Source organism: Delphinapterus leucas, chromosome 18 (assembly GCF_059928025.1).
Source record: "Delphinapterus leucas isolate spDelLeu-1000000601 "Yukka" chromosome 18, BTC_Dleu_Yukka2, whole genome shotgun sequence".
Classification (NCBI taxonomy): Eukaryota; Metazoa; Chordata; class Mammalia; order Artiodactyla; family Monodontidae; genus Delphinapterus; species Delphinapterus leucas.
The window spans coordinates 11,660,989-11,683,299 of record NC_143146.1 but is presented as its reverse complement, the minus strand read 5'-3'; the positions used below and the strand labels follow the sequence as shown (position 1 = coordinate 11,683,299).

General features: G+C 40.0%; 1 protein-coding gene across 1 annotated transcript in view; it reads left to right on the top strand.

Moving 5' to 3' along the window:
* Nucleotides 1–22,311, top strand: part of UBAC2 (UBA domain containing 2) — a 155,960-nt gene that overhangs the window by 85,440 nt on the left and 48,209 nt on the right. The window contains exons 5-6 of the mRNA XM_022576852.3: nt 5,413–5,536; nt 8,969–9,016. Coding sequence (XP_022432560.2) covers nt 5,413–5,536; nt 8,969–9,016 — 172 coding nt within the window. The remainder of the gene's footprint in view (nt 1–5,412; nt 5,537–8,968; nt 9,017–22,311) is intronic.

Genomic DNA, 22,311 nt, shown 5'->3' with positions numbered 1-22,311 from the left:
CAATTTTGACAATTCTGTCTGCCTGGAAACTTGGTGCAGGGAGTAGTTCACTCATTCTGTATCTTATCAACAGCTTAATGAGAAATAAACAGAAATTTCTGTGGTGAGTGGAGAAAAATGCTCTTTTGCATGTGTACAGTGATTAGTCAGTATTTTCAGGCGGGAGACCAACTGACTGGATCGCTGATTGCATGGACACGTGCATGACGAAGGAAGAGTTGAAGGGGGCATCCTACAGCTAGAATTGCCTCTTGTGCCCAGGATGAAGGAGACCTGTGCTGTTCACCTTCAAGCCTTAATGGACTCAGTTTAAACCAACAGTGTCACATGGCTATCAAAATGGAAATTGGTTTGCAGGCTAAAATAATGGAAATATAGCGCTCAGAACAAGAGAGATGATCTGGCCATTCCCAGTGAGCTCAGGAGGCTGCGTTTTACAGGGCACGGATGACCTTAGAGCATGGGTGGTGAGGGGTCTAGATGCCAGGTCTTAGGAGAAATGATGGAATAAACTGAGCATGTCTGGGCTTGGCAGGGACGTGATCATTACCCTCACGTGTTAGGAAGCTCTCATGGTAAAGGGTTTAGATTGTATGTGTTAGTCTTCCTAACTCCAGAGAGTAGAAGGAAGGCCTTGTAAGAGGAGGTTACCAGACAGCTTTCAAATCAAAATGTGAAAGTAGATCTCAAAAGTTGAGATCATAAAAAAATGGCATGTTGTCTCTTATTCAGGTGCTTGAATAAACAGGATGACTATTTTGAGGGATGTTAGAGAGAATTGAATCATTTGGTAGGAATTTGTAACCCTGTGACCTCAGAGGCCCTTCCACTCCAGGATTCTGTCAAAGTGGCTGAGGACCTTTAGCCTCTCAGCGGTGTTATTCCATTGAGAGGCTTGTTAGGTTCTTATAAGCTCTAAAGTGCTAAAGATCTGTAGAGAAACCTTGTCAAACAGAAGAGCTACAACTCACCTAAATTCTTTGGGTCTCCACCCCATTATATAAAATAAAAGTATTGAACTAAATGATCACCAAGATAATTCCTAGTCCAATAATTCTGTGAGGGGGAAATACAGAGATTTTATGATTTGGTGGATCAATATGATAAAATCTTCTAGAACTAGTTCCTTTAAAACTTGGATTGAAGAATCGTTGAAGAAGACACTGTTGAGAAGTTTTTCAATTTGTTGAGAAGCCATCCTGGTGGGGCTTTGGTTTTTAGTTTTTGAAATAGTTTTCATTAAGTAAAACGTTGTTATATCATGAAATCTAGGTAAAGTAAATGTTCTAGCAAACTGGATCTCCCCCTTTTTTTGGTATTAGAGTAGTCAAGTGTATAAAGAAGAGGTGATAGGGTAACTGTCCTCTGAGATGCCGTTGAGGTTTAGTGTGAGATAATTTCACGAGCTCACAAACCTTATTTTTATTGTTGAAAGTTACCAGGATTTCTTTAGTTGTACTGTAAAAGTGGAGTCCATGTCCTTTTCTGTAGAAGAGATGGACGTTTGTGACCTGAACTGAGAGTTTCTACTATTTTATTTGTTCTGTCAAGCACAGTTGTGAGTATAGAGTAGATAATAAATATTAGTGACATTAGTGAATGAATTCTTTATGAACCGTGTTCCTCTTTTCTGAACTTCAGCCCTATATGCTTAAGCCAGATAGGACTTCCAGAAGTTAGCTGTTCACAATACAAAAAGGTCAAACTGAGTTATTGTTGCCAATATAAGGAACAAATGTTGTCGTAAAATAAGGAAAAGAGAAAAACTGGTCAGTGACTAAAAACACTCAGTGTGTATAGAAATAGCAATGGAAATTTTCTACAAAACAACCTGTATAACCGCGGTCTGAACTATATGCTTTTGTATTATGGGTAGATGTGGTTTAGTGTTTAGTCATCATTTAAAACTACACAGTGATGAATAACTTCTAAGGAATTTTGAAACTTCTTCTATTGGTATATAAGATATGAGCTGCGGTCATTAAAATTCCTATCAATATTTCTTAGTTTACACTGGAATGTAACCTCAAGCAAGAACTCTGCTTCAGATTTTTTATTATAGCTTCACTCTTTACACTTTATTGCTAAATGTAAACAGAAGACCTTCTATAAGTTAAGTACCTGAAGACATGTTCTGTAGTGAGAAACTCAAGTGCAACCAAAATAGAGTTTTCTTATTATTACCAAGAGAACAACAGGCCATATTTTGAGTATATCTATGAAACTGTATGTTTCAATCCCATTAAAAACAACAAAACAAGAAAACGGTTCTTTAAAACAAAAGACAAATTCTGCTGTATGGTTTTACCATTTTAAAGAGAAATTCATTGATTCAGCAAGTACTCACTGAGCAACTACCCTGTGCCCTAGAGAGTGGAGGTAAAGCAGCAAACAGACCGACAGAGGTCCCTGCCTTCGTGGAGCTTCCATCCCAGTCGTGGAGACAGATGATAAATAAGCCGCATAGTAAATTAGGAGGCTGTTGGTGCTGTGGGGAGAGGAAAGAGAGAAGGCAGAGTAGGGGTGGGGCTGTGAGGTGGGCGCGGGCTACAGTTTGGAGTGGGGTGGTCGGGGAGGGCTTCTTGGAGAAGGTGCCATTTGAGTGAAGACCCGAGGGGTGTAAGGGAGTGAGTGATGCACTTGTCTGTGGGAAGATGGCCAGGAGAGGGGGAAGCAGCGGCACGCGCCCTGGGGCACAGTGTGCCCGGTCCTGTGTCCGGGGAGCAGTGAGAGGGAGTAGGGGGAGTCTACGGAGTAGAAGGCAGGTCGGGGTGGGGGACGCAGGGTCTTGTGCGTGTTTGTCATGACTTTGGCTTTTACTCTTGGCTGGCGGTGGGTCATTGCAGGATTTTAAGCCCAGGAGCGATTAACTTGTTCTTTTTAACGAAAAGCATGCACAGCTGCTTCGTCAGCTGTGTTTCTGTGTAGTGTTGATATTTAGAATGACAATTTAAATAACCCTCTGTTAAAATTGCTTTCGTTAATTTTTTTTTTTTTTAATCTAACAAATGTTGCCAGTCGATTACGGGTAAGTGTCCGCATTAGGCACTAGGGGGATGCAACGCTAAATAGAACGTGGTGCTTTCTCATAAAATGAATAATCTAATGGGAGATTTTTTTGAAAACCCTATGTAGTTAGTTAAGATGTAGATCATACAGCTGTTCAAGAATAAGAGTTGTTTCATTGCCCCACAGTTAATGAGCTTTTCTCCTGTGCCAAGCACTGGGTCCAATGCTGGGATAACCACAGGCATGTATCTCCTTCCCTGCCTTGGGATGTATTCAGCCCAGGAGGAGGGCCAGAGGAGTGAAGCATTCCAGACCCGTCCTCCGAGCTGTCTGCAGACCTCTGCTGCCCTGTCCCTGCCGTCTCCTTACGAGACCGCGGGAGGCTGCATCTTACCCGTCTTCGGGTCTCCAGTCCTGACCAGGGCCTGGCGCTCAGCTGTTCACTGGTTGGGGTTTTCCCTCTTCTAGCATTTACTACATTCTTATAGCTGCCTGTAGATGATGCTGCCATCTATCACATCTTCAACATGTGTTTGGTTTGGTTTTGTTTTTAATAGAATCGAGAGGACAGTGAATAATTTTTTTAATAATACATTCTCTATCGAAGATGGGAAAATGCACGAGAGGGACCTGTTGTTTCCACAGCGATGATAATGAGAACATTTCTTTGTGGAAGTGAAAAATATTTCTTGCATTTTTCTTATGGTAAAAGCAGTCGTTCTTTGTACGATGCCACTTATCCAAAACATGAGAAAATAAAAGACTAATTAAATTAAGCCGTGAGTTTAATGAAGAATGGGTGTAAGTGTGTGTCCAGACCACATGCCTCATTCACGTCTCCTGCCTCGCCCTCGTAGGAATGTGAGTTCGCCGTCCTGGAGCTCTAGTTCCTTGAGGTTTGGGGCTGCTTCTTACTTAGAGATGTGGACGGAGCTGCTGTGGCCGGCCCACTGCCTCTCACACAGATTCACTCAAACAGTGAAACTGAGGGCTTCCCTGGTGGCGCAGTGGTTGGGAGTCCGCCTGCCGATGCAGGGGACACGGGTTCGTGCCCCGGTCCGGGAAGATCCCACATGCCACGGAGCGGCTGGGCCCGTGAGCCATGGCCGCTGAGCCTGCGCATCCGGAGCCTGTGCTCCGCAACGGGAGAGGCCACAACAGTGAGAGGCCCGCGTACCGCAAAAAAAAAAAAAAAAAAGCAGTGAAACTGGGGTAGCTGTGAGGGTGAAGGAGAGCAGCTAACCAGCATGAGGGTGGAGGAATCTCTGGGAAGAGGAGCTGAGCCCTGTCATACACCGTAAGTGTAAGTTTCCTAAGCAGAAAAGTGCAACGGACACTCTTGTGTTGAAACAATAACCTGTGTCAGTGAATAGTCATCAGAGCCTAAGGTGCCCAGGGAGCATCTGGGCGGGGAGGGGGTGAGAGGGGATGGGCCAGATCAGGGGAAGGGAGAGGAGGACTGTTGCAAGGAACCACACTGGTAAGAAAGAATCGCAGGACTTTGCTCTTTCGTGCTGATGTTTGAATTTCCTCTTTGGATACTGGCAGCCTGTGGAAGGAAGGGTTTTAAACAAGGGTGTGACATGATCAGAGTTGTATTTGGGGAAGACAATACTGTTGGCAGTGTTAGCAGATGGATTAGAGAGAAACAAGACTTTAAGTAGAAGGACGTTTGTGACTTTGGAATATGTCAAGTCGAAGGTATCAAATCGAGTTTCATAGCCAAGGTGAGGGGACAGCCGGACAGTTTGAGGACTCACTTCATTTTTTTAGTTGAAGCCATAGAAGGGCTTAGGATTATACCAGGAGAGACTGGAGCAAGAAGAAAAGCCTCTAATGGAACCCTGGAGAGGGTAGGCGAAGAGTGGTGGGAGACACATGGGCAGACCGGCAAGAAACAGGGTTTAAGACAAAAGCAGGAAGGAATTTGAGGAAGGGAGGACAGGAGTGGCGTGCCTTGTCAGGTGCTGGAGTGAAATGTAATTGGACAAAGTCTGAGATGAAGATTTTGGATTTGACTGTGTGATGAATTGTAATGTTTCTTGCTTTTGGTTCATCTAGTCTCTTTCATCAGATTTCAAGTCATTCGTGAGAAGAAAGCATAGCATCAACTTTAAATTTTCTCACAGTGCTGACAGTTCATTAGTAGATGCTGAACCACCTCTGCAATAGTTTTGAGAGGGTCGACAAGGGTTAGATAATTAGAGGTCTCATAAAATGCTGTATATATGTACAAATTATTTTGGATGTGATGTACGTATAGAAACCCACTTGTGTATCTAAGACCATGCTTTCAGACTGAAATAAAATGATAAGCAGTGTTCCTTCACATATGCATTTACCATGGTATTTTAAATCGGGTGCTACACCATAGTGATTTTGTTTGTGTGTTTGTTTGCATAGCCTGGCGCCTGTGTTTGCTCTGTTTGTACCGTTTTACTGCTCCATCCCGAGAGTCCAGGTGGCACATATTCTGGGCCCGTTGTCCATCACAAACAAGACGCTGATTTATATATTGGGACTACAGGTACAGTATGCATTTTTATGTTCATGTTTCTTTAACCAGATCTCTCTCTCTCTCTCTTTTTTTTTTTTTTTTGGTCTTTTTCTCATTTGATCTCCTTGAAAACAGTGTGTTTTTTTCCCATAAGTTTGGCTTCGTGATCTGTATCAAACGTTCAAAGGAAGTGTTACAGAACAAGAACGTCAAGGTATATAAGATACTAGAATACTTTCATAGCCTTTAGAAATCTGATAAGAGCTTTACACTGTAATTTGTATCGGTGGAAAATATTTTAATTTCATTGTACAATTGCGTTTAAGTGTCTTTTAAAAATCATAGTATGAAGTGGAAACAAATGAGAACAGTCAAAAGGTGGAAAGTGGAGAACCACTGTCAAAATTAATGTATTGAATAGAGTGTCACAAATAAAGCTCTGAAGCCGGAACCGGATATGCTTTGCCAGCTTCATAACTCCTGCGCTGCACGGGCTTGATTGCACTGTCACCATCCACTAGATGGTTTGAGACGAAGGCCATTAGAGGACTGACTGTTTGACTTAAATTGAAAAAGATTATCTTCACCAATATTCCATGAATATTGATTGCTCTCTGCTGGGTTCCAGGCACAATAATAGAAGATACATGTGATTTTCAGTTTTCAACCTGTAGTACCTGTCACTTTTCTTTCACTCTCACACCTTTTGATGTAAACTTTTATTCTGCTGTTTCCTGTGGTACTATGTGTAGCTTGGCCTTTCGATCCACCATTATGCTCGTAACATTCCTTACCCCACGCATGTGGAACCGGATACCAGTGTCACTGTAGAATGCCCTGCTCCCTCCCCTTTTAACCTTCAGCATTTCCTCTAACTTCTCTAGTCTGCTGTCCTGTGTTAGCAGTGGCTCATCTGGGGTGGGTGTTTCCTAACCAGTTTACAGCCGTTTCTCATGAAATATGTTTATCCTTCATCTCTCAACCTGTATAGCGTTACACTCTCCCTTATCCTCCCTAATACTCGTATAACCTAATAGCCCATTTCCGCATTTTACTCTTACTCCTAGGATTTGCTGTGGCATGTTTAATTTTTTTTTAAGATGTTACAACAGAAGGCAGAATGCAACGGTAGAAGAGCACCCTGGATGGGGGGCAGGAGACCCAAGTTCCAGTTCTGACATTGCACACATTACCTTGAGACTTGGGTCAAGTTATGGAAGCCTCTAAGCCTCATTGTTGACTCTAGTTATAGAGCATCTTTGAGGGTGAAAAACATTGTTTTATTAATTATGGAGTAGGAATTCAGTGGAAAGTCTTTGGAGTCACGTAGACTTTGGTTTAATTAGTTGCTCTGGTAATTATTTTCTTTCTCTGTCACTTTTTCTGAGCCCCCATTTGCCCATCAGTAAAGTGGGGACAACGATATCTATCTTACAGGGTCATTTGAAGGATTAGAGATTATAGCATTGAGTTTTTAGGGTAATCTGAACAGATAATAAGAACTAAGTCAATTGGTTCCTATTATTAATTAATCATTTATGTCTCTGTGGCTGCCACCTTTGGTTTTTCTGAGATTGTGAGTGGGTTGTTTTTTTTGTTTTGTTTTGTTTTGTTGGTGAGGTAGAAGCTGGTGTCAGAAAGTAGAGGTGGAAATGCCCCTGGCTTCTTGATAAAATCTGAAGTCCTTAGCATGAATGGCATCCAGGGTTTCTTCTTGCCTGTCCCATGTCAGCCCCCACCCCTCCCCACCTTGACATGAGCGTGAACCTTTTGTTCCCAAAACTTCTGTTCTCTCCTTCCATCCCTCCCCTCTGGATCTTCGCACATGTTTCTGTGCCTCTGTCTCTTACTCAACAACTTCTTAAAACCAGGGACGTTTGACGCATGAATGGATGAGTGAATGAATGACTTTAATCATGATCAGAAGAGCAAAAATATTTGTGAAGGGTCATTTAAGTACACATGGCTCAAGAGCCAGTCATGTAATGCCCGGTGCTGGGGGCTGTGGAGGAGAAAATGAAGCATGAGATGTGGCACCTGCCCTCAAGAAGCCCAGCTAGGAGAGAAGGCATACAGTAAGTGCTGTGAAAGTATTAGCTGTTTTATTGTTCTCTATACTTTTAGAAAAAGACTACAGAAAAATATTTTTCCACATAATTCTCATCCTTGTTATTATCAGTCATTCACACTGAACAAGCATCCATGCTAGATCAAAGGATTAAATTTTAGATCAAGGGATTAAATTTGAAGTTGTAGCCAGTGCTCATTTCCACATTAGCTAACACAAGAGCACAGCTTGTCAGATTCTTTTTTTACCTGTGCTTTGTCATCTCTTACCTTTGTCGTCTTTCTGTGTATCTTTTTTTCTATGTATCCTTGATAAATGGGCACCACTTTGAGGTTTTCATGTAGCACAGTGTCAGCAATGAACCTGCGTCTTTCTCCACAAGCAGAAGTGTTTAAACTCCCCATCTAAAGATCTAAATGTGAACAAACGCTAAGCTACAAGTCTTTTTTTTTAATCTGTATATGTGACTTTATTTTATTCCCTAAATATTTCAGTGTATATTTCCTATAAACAAGGGCATTCTCTTACATAACCATTGTTCAGTTAACAAAATTGGGAAATTAACATTGATACAATCTTATTCAAATTTTTATCTTATTCAAATTTCACCAATCGTCCCAATAATATCCTGTTATTAGGCTACAAATCTTTTCTTTCTTGCAGGAACACTTTGAGATGTCTTGTGACTTTTTTTTTTTTTTAAACCCTGAGCACACCCTTGGAGGTAAATGATTTGGAAAACAAAGGGAGAGGTTTCATAAGACCCAGTTCTAACTGCTTTTGCCGTTAATGAACTTTGATACCATTACTTAGTTTGCTCTTTCTTGGGTAAACTGGAATGAGAGTGTCAGCAGTTAAGCAGAGCAGCATTGGACATGGACCTGTATGCTGGCAGATGTCTTCCATCTAAAACTAGAGTAGCAATAACAAGAAATTGAAATGAGAGAGTTATATAAACTAATATTACATGTCATTACTTAACACCAAGCATTGGATGGTGACTACATATTTTGTATGTTGTTAATGCTAATAATTTCTTTCTATATAGTATTTTACTTTGTTTAAGCCAATTAATGTCCATTTGTAATTAAGAATATGCTTGAATTTCACTTATTTTTCTTTGCACGGGAGTGGGCTGGGTTCAACCAATCTGTTTTAGGCTATTGAAAAGCTGAGTTAGGTCTTGGTATAAAAAAAAGAAAGAAAAGAAAAATGAGTATGTTGTTTTCTTCTATATAACAGAATTGATATTTATTAATTTTCTATTTGTTTATATTAAGGTATATATAATTAAGACTTAACATAAATGGTTATGGCTGGAGTTATGTAAAAATAAATAAGCTGTGACTGGCAGTCGAATTTCATTTTTAGTTGCCTTTTTTTTTCTTTTATAGCTTTTCACCTCTGGTTCCTACATCTGGATTGTAGCCATAAGTGGACTTGTAAGTGTGATTCCCCCCTCCCCCAATTCCCCCTCTTTTCTGAACAAACTTTAGGAAAAATGTCATATTTAGATCATGGGTCATATTCAGGTGTCAGATTGCATCTCAGAGCTACTTCCTTAGTGATGAAAAAGCCAGTTGCATGGATAATTGAGATGAAAGAAGCCAGTTTGTCTCAGTTTTCAAGGTAATTTTAATGAAAGTTTTAGCTGAGTTTGTCAGTGTTATTTTTAAATTACTTAGTAGTTGAACTCATAGTAGGACAAAATGGCAGAAAAAGAAAATGAAGAAGTTGGATTTACCAAAATTAGTGAGAGATATTCTGCTTGTTTTGGAAAGAGACATGGTCATGCAAGGGGAAAAATAAGGTTAAGTGGAAAGTCAGGTGGATTGGAACTGATGGAAGATTCATCAGGGTGTGTGGCCAGAGAAGGAAGAGGGCGGCGTCTCCTCTGTGTGCCAGATCGCCTTCATCTCCCCCATCCCCACCCTGCTGTATTGTATTTTATTTTATTTTATTTTAATAAGCATATAAGTTTATTTTAATAAACTCTATGAGGTATTGAAAGTGAACCTAAAGCATGAAATTGAGCTTTATTTTTCATCCATGGCTTAAATTTGAACTCCCAAATTTATCTAAAAATAAGTTTATAACTAGTATATGTGAAATACAGTTTTCAATTTCTTTCTTGGAAAAGTCTAAGAAAATTACAGACTGGATTTATAGTAACATGTATAACATCAAAGGGAAAGGATTTGGAAATAACTGCATTCCACTGCAGACATTTTAAGTAAGTTATCACTACTTACTCTTGTTTCCTGGGTGAATGGTATTTTGAGACACTGGGTCATTACTTTAAGCCTGCTCACTTCTTTCCTTCCTTTATGCTGTCTGTTTTATTCCTTTTCTATGTTTATTCTTTTCATATACAACTTAATCCTTCACTCCTCACAACATCCAGCCAGAATTCTGGGGATTGAAGTCACTTTGTTTCCCCCTCCCTAAACATTTTTCTCAGATGCCCAGATTTGCTTCAGGAACACAGAGCTGAACTCCACTGTGGGGTCTTCAAGCCATCTGAGCCACCTGGTATTCTTAAGACTTGTAGTGATTTAAAGGACAGCCTGGGGTCATACTAATCCTGTGGGGCACAGTGGCCAGGCTCTGCCCAGTCTAATCTCATCCCCACTTGAACTGCCAGCTTGATTGGCAGGTGCTTAACCAGCCTGCAGACAATAGGTAGTTCATTGCTTTCATAATGAAAGCAGCATGAGAATTCACTCTTTTGTTCATGATAAAGTTCTGTTTCTCTTAGCAGTGATAATCTTGAGCCCTTTTTTGGATATTTTCCTAAAGCATTCAAAAATTTGAAAAGTACCTTATTGTGTTACATTTCATTGTGTTAGTTTACTGTTAATTGATTTGCTCACATTATCTGAACCCCTCTTTAATAACTCATTATGTGACTCATTTGTTTTAAGGCATCCCATTTTCTTTCTTTATTCTGTTTTCAGATTCCTGGTTTTAAAATAAGTTCTTGCTGTCACCTCAGAAAGTTTCACTTTGTGACATTCGGTGCTCTCGAATTGGAGGTTGCATTTTTCATCTCTTTCTAGTCTTTTTAAAATCTAAAGTATGTGTGTTGTGATCAGTCTTTTCTCGTACAGATGCTTAACAGGTGGTAAGGTGCTTGATTTAATTTTTTAAAGGATCAGAAGTTTAACAAATGTTTAACATTAAAATTCCTAGTTTCAGAAGAGTGAATAGAATTGCTCAGTACTTGAAATATAATCCCCAGATGAATGTAGCTAGCATTTGAATAATCCCACTATTAGTAAACCCCTTTGAGCCAATTGAATCTTCACTTTATAGTAACTAATTCAACTAATATTACTGACCTCCTACCATTACACAAATCTGATAAATCTTCATGTCAGCCTTGTTCTTTATTATTATTCCACCATGGTTAGATGATACTATGTTTAAGATGATTAATATCAGGGATAATTACACCAGTTTTCCTTCATGCTATACCATAGATGTTAGTGCTTGTTTTGAATTTAATGAATATTTTGTTTCTGACTTTTTCCAGAAAAATCATACTTTTGTTATGAAATACTTAATATAATATGGTATACTTTAGATAAGGATAATTATAAAGGAGGATATTCAAACTATTTGTGAATGTTTGGTTTACACACCACTGATTGAGGGATGGAGATCTGAGATTCACAAAGCCACAGCTTGTCCCAGATGTCTCTTGCTCAACCTGACTTCTCCTCTCCCTGTATTTATCAGGCAACTTCCCTTTTTTGTTTTTGTGGCGCAGGGGGGGGTGTTTTTATGCTAAATAAAATACTAAAAAGAAAATAAAACTTTTACTACCAGAAAGAAATGCACAGATGGTTTTCAGTGTTTTGGAGGAATGTTAGAAAACCTGTTGATAAAATAATCACCTTTTAGCTCTGAAACCAATTGTTCTCCTAACATACTATATGTAGTAAGGAAGTAATTTTATTTCAATCTATGTTTTTAAGAGAAAGAGCTTTTTTTTATAAAAAGACATTTGTGTAAACCTAAGTCATGTGTTATCTGCTGTCATAGAAACCAAAACCTTTACTCATGCTCTTCTGAAAGGCTGCCAACTTTGGGTTTATTTTATTTAGTTATTGGTGGATTTATTTTGCTTAGGCTGCTTTTTCTCTCTCCTTGTGTCACCCATTCTTTCATGATTAGAAATGTTTCTGAATACATAGCTTAAAAATATCCTGCTGACTAAAAGAGGAGGAGGAGATAAATTACATCAGGACAGTATTTTGCTAGGTGGGAGTGCACTTTCTGTCTTCAGTGATGTCACAGAAAAGAATAAGGACTAAATATTTTTCCTGGGTGGAGGGGGGTTGGGGAAGTGTGTTTAGCTTATGAGGAGCAATAATGAGTTAATTTGACTAGGACAGCTGTCTCTCCACAGTTCTGTTTTGTGGTCCCTCAGGGATTCCAGCTGCTGCCAGAAAGGATAAGGGTCATCCCGTTTTACGTAAAGATTAAGATTACAGTAAGTCCCCTACATACGAACCTCCAAGTTGCGAACTTTCAAAGATGGCAGTGCGTGTTCACATGTCCAGTCAAGTTAGTTCACGTGTCTGGCGTACATTGTCCCGTGCGTGCATCCTCTGCAAGTGGTTGTGCTTTTGTGTCCTTTACGGTACTGTATAGAGTACAGCACCGTACTCTATACAGTATCTGTACAGTAGTACAGAATCTTTATTTCAAGCCCAGGATGTCAGGAAGCAAGCGTACAGGCAGCGGGGATGTAGCTGGTACTTGCCTGTTCACTCGATGCCAGCGCCTGGATGCCAGCTGTTGTACTGGACTACTATACTTTTCAAGGTCCTGCGCTGTAAGACTAAAAATGTTTTCTTTATTTTTTGTGGGTTTTTTTCATGTATTATTTGTGTGAAGAGTATTATAAACCTATTACAGTACAGTACTGTATAGCCGATTGTGTTAGTTGGGTACCTAGGCTAATTTTGTTGGACTTACAAACAGCTTGGATTTATGAATGCGCTCTCGGAACAGAACTCGTTTGTATGTAGGGGACTTAACTGTATTCACACGTACCATTGATACATGTTTTAATGTTGCGTTGTTCTTCCTTTGACAATTCTGGCTTTTAACACCAACTTTTTTTTTTTTTCTGGCTGCGTTGGGTCTTCGTTGCTGCGCACAGGCTTTCTCTAGCGTGGCAAGCGGGGGCTGCTCTTCGTTGCGGTGGCTTCTCTTGTTGCAGAGCACAGGCTCTAGGCGCGTGGGCTTCAGTAGTTGTGGCTCGCGGGCTCTAGAGCTCAGCTCAGTAGTTGTGGTGCACGGGCTTAGTTGCTCTGCGGCATGTGGGATCTTCCCAGACCAGGGTTCAAACCCGTGTCCCCTGCGTTGGCAGGCGGATTCTTCCCAACACCAACATTTTTTTTTTTTTTTGCAGTACGTGGGCCTCTCACTGCTGTGGCCTCTCCCGTTGCGGAGCACAGGCTCCGGACGCGCAGGCTCAGCAGCCATGGCCCACGGGCCCAGCCGCTCCGTGGCATGTGGGGTCCTCCCAGACCGGGGCACGAACCCGCGTCCCCTGCATCGGCAGGTGGACTCTCAACCACTGCACCACCAGGGAAGCCCCCAACACCAACATTTAATATCTAAACTACGACTGTTTTCATGAAAGTTTGCAAAATTGTAATTGGAAAGCTTGGCTATTGTAGCCAAGTGAAATATTTCAGTGTAAGTGAGTGCTTGAAAATGTTAGTATACACCTACTTTCATCATATTCGCACCTCATGTCTAACTACTCTTTTTCACGTCTTTGGTGAGAGACCTTCAAAAATTGAGGCCACTCTATATGTTCACAGTTCCTCCAGTCTTGTTACACATTAATACTTTTTTTTTCCTTAAAGAAAATATTGCTTTCTTATCGAACTTTATTTAAGTTATTTTGTGGTTCTGCAGAAAGTCTTTAGGCCCTCCGTATCCTTGCACTTCTTCATTTTCTGCCATCTTATGAATCATAGTTATGAGTCATTACCCCTGGGATGTACCCTAATTCTCAAAAGCTGATGTCTCGGGCCTGAGCTGATTCTAGCACGATTAAAATAGGAGCCTGCTTTTGCCAGTTTTTCTCTTTTTACAGTTCACATATTCATCACCATTTGGTCCTCTTTCAAGCTGTTCCACAGCAGATGAACAGACAGGCCTGTACTTCTCAGACTCCAGGCTTCTCCCCTTCAACCTGTCCATTTACGATCTAGTCATTTCCTGCATTTGTTACCTGTTCTGTACAGTATGTCAGACTTTGATTATCTTGTGATCAAGCAACCTTAGTGTGAAAGAAAATCTGTCCTACCCAGTAACAAGATTAGAAACATAGATTCACACCAGATTGGTTAGGACTTTGGATGTGGTCTGAGTTTGTATGTTTATCTGTAGGCAGTGAGGATCTTTAAAGCTTTTCAAACAAAAAACTTCACGATGGTGCAAGATTATAGTAGTCTGATTAGGGTTTGTAAGTCAAAGAAGGGGGGAAGGAGAGAGTTGAGCAACCTTGAAGGAGTCAGGATGGCTCATTTGTGGGCTGTGATTTGTCTGTCTGTCTTCCCCCAACAAGAGTTTTAAAGACAAAAAAAAATAAAACATTGTCTTATGGTAACTGTAAAAGAAAAAGCATCAAACAGAACCTTATGGTGATGGGCTTTCCAAGTCATGGTATATCATTAAGGAGAAAGCTTATGGAATTAGCATAATCTGCTATGGAAATCAGAACTTCTTTGGAGTAAGTTTTCGAATCCTGACCTGCATCTCGGGTGAACGAGGATGGGGAGTTGGGTCCTCTGAGCCTTGCCCTGCTTTTCATGTCTTTCTCTGCTCTTCATGCTTCCTTTTCTTCTTCCTTATTCTTGCTTCCCTTAGATTTCTTTTCCCAATTCACCAAAAGAAGGGTACAGTATCAGGAACAAGACAAGGTTGCCCACTCTCACCACTCTTATTCAACATAGTTCTGGAAGTTTTAGCCACAGCAATCAGAGAAGAAAAGGAAATAAAAGGAATCCAAATCGGAAAAGAAGAAGTAAAGCTGTCACTGTTTGCAGATGACATGATACTATACATAGAGAATCCTAAAGATGCTACCAGAAAACTACTAGAGCTAATCAATGAATTTGGTAAAGTAGCAGGATACAAAGTTAATGCACAGAAATCTCTGGCATTCCTATATACTAATGATGAAAAATCTGAAAGTGAAATCAAGAAAACACTCCCATTTACCATTGCAACAAAAAGAATAAAATACCTAGGAATAAACCTACCTAAGGAGAGTCTCGAAAGACCTGTATGCAGAAAATTATAAGACACTGATGAAAGAAATTAAAGATGATACAAATAGATGGAGAGATATACCATGTTCTTGGATGGGAAGAATCAACATTGTGAAAATGACTCTACTACCCAAAGCAATCTACAGATTCAATGCAATCCCTATCAAACTACCACTGGCATTTTTCACAGAACTAGAACAAAAAATTTCGCAATTTGTATGGAAACACAAAAGACCCCGAATAGCCAAAGCAATCTTGAGAACGAAAAAAGGAGCTGGAGGAATCAGGCTCCCTGACTTCAGACTATACTACAAAGCTACAGTAATCAAGACAGTATGGTACTGGCACAAAAACAGAAAGATAGATCAATGGAACAGGATAGAAAGCCCAGAGATAAACCCACGCACATATGGACACCTTATCTTTGATAAAGGTGGCAGGAATGTACAGTGGAGAAAGGACAGCCTCTTCAATAAATGGTGCTGGGAAAACTGGACAGGTACATGTAAAAGTATGAGATTAGATCACTCCCTAACACCATACACAAAAATAAGCTCAAAATGGATTAAAGACCTAAATGTAAGGCCAGAAACTATCAAACTCTTAGAGGAAAACATAGGCAGAACACTCTATGACATAAATCACAGCAAGATCCTTTCTGACCCACCTCCTAGAGTAATGGAAATAAGGACAAAAATAAACAAATGGGACCTAATGAAACTTCAAAGCTTTTGCACAGCAAAGGAAACCATAATCAAGACCAAAAGACAACCCTCAGAATGGGAGAAAATATTTGCAAATGAAGCAAATGACAAAGGGTTAATCTCCAAAATTTACAAGCAGCTCATGCAGCTCAATAACAAAAAAACAAACAACCCAATCCAAAAATGGGCAGAAGACCTAAATAGACATTTCTCCAAAGAAGATATACAGAATGCCAACAAACACATGAAAGAATGCTCAACATCATTAATCATTAGAGAAATGCAAATCAAAACTACAATGAGATATCATCTCACACCAGTCAGAATGGCCATCATCAAAAAATCTAGAAACAATAAATGCTGGAGAGGGTGTGGAGAAAAGGGAACAGTCTTGCACTGCTGGTGGGAATGTGAATTGGTTCAGCCACTATGGAGAACAGTATGGAGGTTCCTTAAAAAACTACAAATAGAATTACCATATGACCCAGCAATCCCACTACTGGGCATATACCCTGAGAAAACCAAAATTCAAAAAGAGTCATGTACCAAAATGTTCATTGCAGCTCTATTTACAATAGCCCGGAGATGGAAACAACCTAAGCGCCCATCATCGGATGAATGGATAAAGAAGATGTGGCACATATATACAATGGAATATTACTCAGCCTTAAAAAGAAATGAAATTGAGCTATTTGTAATGAGGTGGATAGACCTAGAGTCTGTCATACAGAGTGAAGTAAGTCAGAAAGAAAAAGACAAATACCGTATGCTAACACATATATATGGAATTTAAGGGGAAAAAAAAATGTCATGAAGAACCTAGGGGTAAGACAGGAATAAAGACGCAGACCTACTGGAGAACGGACTTGAGGATATGGGGAGGGGGAAGGGTGAGCTTTGACAGGGCGAGAGAGAGTCATGGACATATACACACTAACAAACGTAGTAAGGTAGATAGCTAGGGGGAAGCAGCCGCAAGGCACAGGGATATTAGCTCGGTGCTTTGTGACAGCCTGGAGGGGTGGGATAGGGAGAGTGGGAGGGAGGGAGACGCAAGAGGGAAGACATATGGGAACATATGTATATGTATAACTAATTCACTTTGTTATAAAGCAGAAACTAACACACCATTGTAAAGAAATTATACCCCAATAAAGATGTTTAAAAAAAAAAAAAAAAGAAGGGTACAGTGTAGCAGGTCAGGTAACTCATCTGATGCCCAAGGTTTTCAGTTGAACTTTAGGGACTAAGATGATTTTCTAGCAGTTCATTGAAAATGAGGGCAGGGCTTCCCTGGTGGCGCAGTGGTTAAGAGTCCGCCTGCCAATGCAGGGGACACAGGTTCGAGCCCTGCTCCAGGAAGATCCCACGTGCCTCAGAGCAACTAAGCCCGTGCGCCACAACTACTGAGCCTGTGCTCTAGAGCCCGTGGGCCACAACTACCGAGCCCACGCACCGCAACTACTGAAACCTGTGCACCTAGAGCCCGTGCTCCGCAACAAGAGAAGCCACTGCAATGAAGAGTAGCCCCCGCTCGCCACGACTAGAGAAAGCCCGCACGCAGCAACGAAGACCCAACTCAGCCAAAACTAAATAAATACATTTATAAAAAGAAAAAGAAGATGAGGACAGAAACTGCAGAGGGAGGTCAAGGCTGGTTAGAGCTGTGAGGTGGGTTGGGCTTGTGAAAGAACCTAGTGTAGAAGTAGAAGATGACAGTGGATCCTTAAGAAACAGCCATATTTAGAGGGTGCTTTCACCTTCTTATATAACACAGAATTTACAATCCCAACACCAAATTGAGTGCTTATCAATCCATTGTACAACTCTCTCTCTCTCGTTCATTGATTCATTCATACCTTCTCTCTCCCCCCATTTTCCCTCCCTTCCTCTCTGTGCCCCCTTCCCCTGTCCCAAAACCTTCTGTCTTGTCATGACAGTTACAACTCAGTCCAGGGCTGACAGAATGTCTTATTAGACAAGTGTTACACAGGGAGTGACTAGTAGACTTTTAAATGTTCACTGCAGAACAGATGAAATCATGCCAATATCTTGATAAAACTGTCAGAGAAGTGCCTCATAAAATATAGCTATAAAATTTTCATTACTGTAACTTACCTTCTACTAACTTACCTTTTTTAAGGCAAAAACCTTTCGGAGGCTTTCAGAATTAGGCCTCCTCAGGCCCCTGTCTCAGCCCTGTGGACCCTGTGCTCCAGGGACACTGAGCGTCTTACTCTTCCCGGCACCTCATGCTGTCTCAGGATTCTGTGCCATCACTTATTTGTCTTTAACAAACACATGGCACTTACTATGTACCAGGCACTTGTGGTAGATTATGTTGTTTCTTCAACTGTTTTGTTTGTTGAGAATATTTGCTGCCCGTCTCTGCGGGCACCTCCCTGAAGGGCCTGCCTCTACGTACCCTGCTAACATCAGACTCTACTCTGTAACTTACATGAGCCACTGGACCATGAGCAGAAGTGATGAATGCTTCACAAGCAGAAGTTTTAAGAACCATTGTATGGTTCTGCCATTGCTCTGTTCCTTTTGTCATGAGAAAAGCATGTGACGTATAGAAGCTGCTCCTTCAGCCCAGACCCCAGAATGAAGAACACACACGGATCAGGGCTGTGGCCAACATGTAAGATGAGTGAGGAATAAACCTTTGTTATAAGCTACTGAAATTTGGGATAATTTGTTACCACAGTATAACCTAGAGAGAGCAGACTAATACAACTCTTTTCTAAGCAGTTTACTAATATTATTTAATTAGTCCTCCTGAAAACCTGATGATGTAGGAACTGTTGTCCCTGTTTTATAGATGAAGAAACTGAGGCACAGAGAACTTAAGTTATTTGCCAAGAATAACTGATAAGTAGTGGAGACAGCATTCAAATGCAGGTACTGGAGCTTTGGTGTCTGTGCTCTTAAGAGGTGGCTTTGCATAACCATATGCAGGTTCTTCCAGCTATATCCATTCCTTCACCATTAGATGCCTTCTTTTCCTAGAAAAAAACTTATTCATTTAAGTTCTCACTCTGAAGCCTTTTCTGAGTCTGCCCTTTCAGTTTAGAAACTATACATTATTTTATAATCCCCAGTGCCTAGCAAAATGTCTGGCATTTTATCTTTAGTCTATAACTAATTGTTGAGTTTCAGAATTCAGTATTATCAGAATAATTACTTCTGTGCAATAGAGCGCTGTAGCTGTTTGTGATCGTTGGGACGCTGTCAGCATGTACTGCCTCACTAGGTTCTTGACACTCTCTCTACGGCGGTGGAGAACCTGGGCTTTACCATCTGAAAGATGAGGAGGCTGAAGTTGAGGTTGCACAGCTGATGGATGATAGAGCCAGGACCAAAGGCCAGGTGTTCTGGCGGTCCAGTGGGTTCAGTGCCTTCCACTGCACATTTCAAGGCTCTCATCCATGTCTGTTTCAACCACAAGACACTTAGGTACAAAGCTGTTCTTAGATCTTCCCTGGACTATACCACTAAGATGAGGCCCTGATCATCGTCAACGGAGACACGATTCTGGAGGGAGATCTTGGTCATGAAGAAGTTTTAAAAGTACCCAGAGGTGCTGAAAGACACATATCCACAGCAGCTTCCTGCAGCCTTCATTAAAAATTTTGTGGGCCGACCAATATCCAAGAAAACTTTATCCCGTTGGCAGCCTCTGCCTTCTCCCTATTATGAAGAATTCTGTCTGTAGCTATACTGTACTTTCTTTTCTAATATCATCAAAGATATTTAACTGGTCCTCCATATGATGGATTAAAAATGCAGCTCAAACCTCACCTTCAACAAACTCTTTGTCTTGTGTTTCTGGCATTGTCATGTACAAGAAAACGAAGTAAAGGATGGCTTTGAGAAAGCGTAAAGGATAGTATAAAACATATTGAGCTGGGTCAGTACTGCTGCTGGTCAAAGGAAAAAGAAATGGAGATAAGGAAGAGGTTAGCAAGGAAAACACGCATGCATTTTCATTTTAGATGATTACTGGTAGATTACATGGCACTTGCCCCACAGAGCATTTTCTCACAGGGTCTTTACATTTGTTTTCCTATCAGGAGATGGAAAGTCTTGAATCGGTTTTGATTATCTCTTTAAACTGATTTTTTTAATAGAAATGTCCAGTGTTCCTTCTTCTTCGCAGCTGATTGTGTTGATATTTTTCCTATATCTTGACTTTAACCTCTGGTAAAGAACTATGGTAAAAATCAGTGCATGAGATTTTGAATATATTCATTATAAACAACAGCATATTATCAGAAAGTCTTACGTTAGTTTATGTTAGCTTGGAATATTTTTAAGGTATCAGAAGTTTTTTATTGCTAAAGATTGGTTTTAGTCTCCGAAAATCCCACCTCTTTTATAAAGTTTAAGAGGAGAATTATACATCCAGAAATGCCTTAATCTTTCTAGATCTTCACATTTACTTTTTTATGAAAAATTTTTTTCTTTTTTGTTCATTAAAGTGTTACATGTAATAAAATTTACCAATTTGAAGTGTACAGTTTGGTGAATTTTGGTCATTGTATACAGTTTTGTAACCACCACAATCAGGATAGAAAACAGTCCCGTCACCCTAAACATTTTTTTCATGCTGCTGTGAAGATCTGTGTACACATTTATGTGTGGACATATGTTTTTACTTCTCTTGGGTAAATGCCTAGGAGTAGAATTGCTAGAATTTATCATATGAAAAATATATGGTACCGTATTATTTTACAAAGTGACTGTGCCATTTTGCATTTCCACCATCAGTACGTGAGCATTCCATTTCCTCCGCCTCCTTGCCAGAACTTCGCATTGTCAGTCATTTTAAGTTCAGTCATTCTAGGTGGTGTGTAATTATATCTTGTGGTTTTAATTTGCGTTTCTCTAATGACTAGTGATTTGGGCATCTTTTCCTGTGACTACTAGCCATTTGTATATCTTCCTTTGTGTTGTGTCTGTTCAAATCTTTCACCCACTTTTTCGTTGGGTTACATTTGTATTATAATTACATCAAAAGAGTTCTTTTTATATTCTGGATATAAGCCCTTTGTTGGATATATTTTGTAAAAATTTTATACCAGTCTGTGGTTTGCCTCTTCGTTTCCTTAACTATGACTTTCAATAAGCAAAAGTTTTAACTTGATTAATTCAGTGTTTCAGTTTTTAAAATAGTTTGTGCTTTGGTATCTTAAGAAATATTTGTTAATCTGATGTCACAAACATTTTGTCCTATGTTTTCATCTAGAATTTAATCGTTTTTGCTGTTACATTTAGGTCTGAGATCCACTTTGAGTATAATATTTGTGAAGTTAAGGGTTGAGGTGTATTTTTTTCCATACAGATATCTAGCATTGTTCCATCAACATTGAAAAGACTCTTTTCTCTTTTGCGTATTACCCTAGCACCTTTGTTGAAAGTCCGTTGACCAGTGTGGGTCTGTTTCTTGACTTTCTTTTCTATCTCAGTGATTTATATGTTTGTTCTCATGCCGGTACCATACTGTTTTGAGTACTTTTGAGTATGGTAAGTCTTGAAACCAGGTAACATAAGTATTCCAACTTTGTTCATCTTTTTCAAAACTGGTCAAGCTATTTTAGGAACATTGACTTTCCATATGCCTTTTTAAATCAACTTATAATTTCCTTCAAAAAAGAAAAAATACAGTTAATATTTTGCTTGAGATTGCACTGAAACTATAGATCAGTTAGGAAGGATTGCCATTTTGATATTTTAAAATATGGCCACAGATTATTTTATACTTCAAGAGATGGAGCTTAATTCCCCTCTTCTAGAGTGTGGGCTATACTTAGCGATTCACTTATAATGAATAGAATATGGCGGGATGGAGTGTGACTCCAAAAGGCTGATGATAAGAGGCACGTTACTTCTACCCTGCTCCCTCTCAGGTCATTCATGCTGGGGGAAGCCAGCTGCCATGTCACAAGGGTACTGAAGCAGCCCTGTGGAGAGGTCTGCATGGCAAAGAATGATGGCATCCTGCCAGCAGTCAGCACTGACTTGCCAGTTGTGTTTCTGAGCCACATTAGAAGCTGGTCCTTCAGCCCCAGTCAGGAGTCCCAGATGAAGGCAGGTAGGCTGACATCTCGACTGCAGCCTCATGAGAGACCTTGAGCTACAGCCACCCAACTAAGCAGTCCCTAGATTTCTGACCCACATAAACTGTACATATAATAAATGCTTATTGTTTTAAGCCACTGAGTTTTGGGTAATTTGTTATTCAGTAATAGATAACTAGTACAACTATTTTAACAATATTGGGTCTTCCAATTCATAAACATAATATGTCTACATTTTTCTAGTAATTCTTTAATTCCCCTTTTTAATTTTTAAATTTTCGATGTACAGGCCCTACACATCTTTCATTAAATGTATTCCTTTTTGTGGGGTTTTGATGCTATTTTAAATGGAGTTATTTTGTTCCAAGTGTTTGCTGCTTGTATATAGAAACGCAGTTGATTTCTGTATATTGCTATTGTATACTGTAGTTTTGCTGAATTTGTTGTTTCTGTGGATTCCTTATGGTTTCCTACATATATGATCAAGTCATCAGGAAATAGGTTTGGTTTATATGTTTTACTTCTTCGTTTCTAATCTGTGCCTTTTATTTTTCTTGCCTATTGCACTAGCTAAGACCTCTAGTATAATGTTAAATAAGAGTGGTGAATAGACATCCTTGCCTTGTTCCTGGTCTTAAAAAAGGATTTC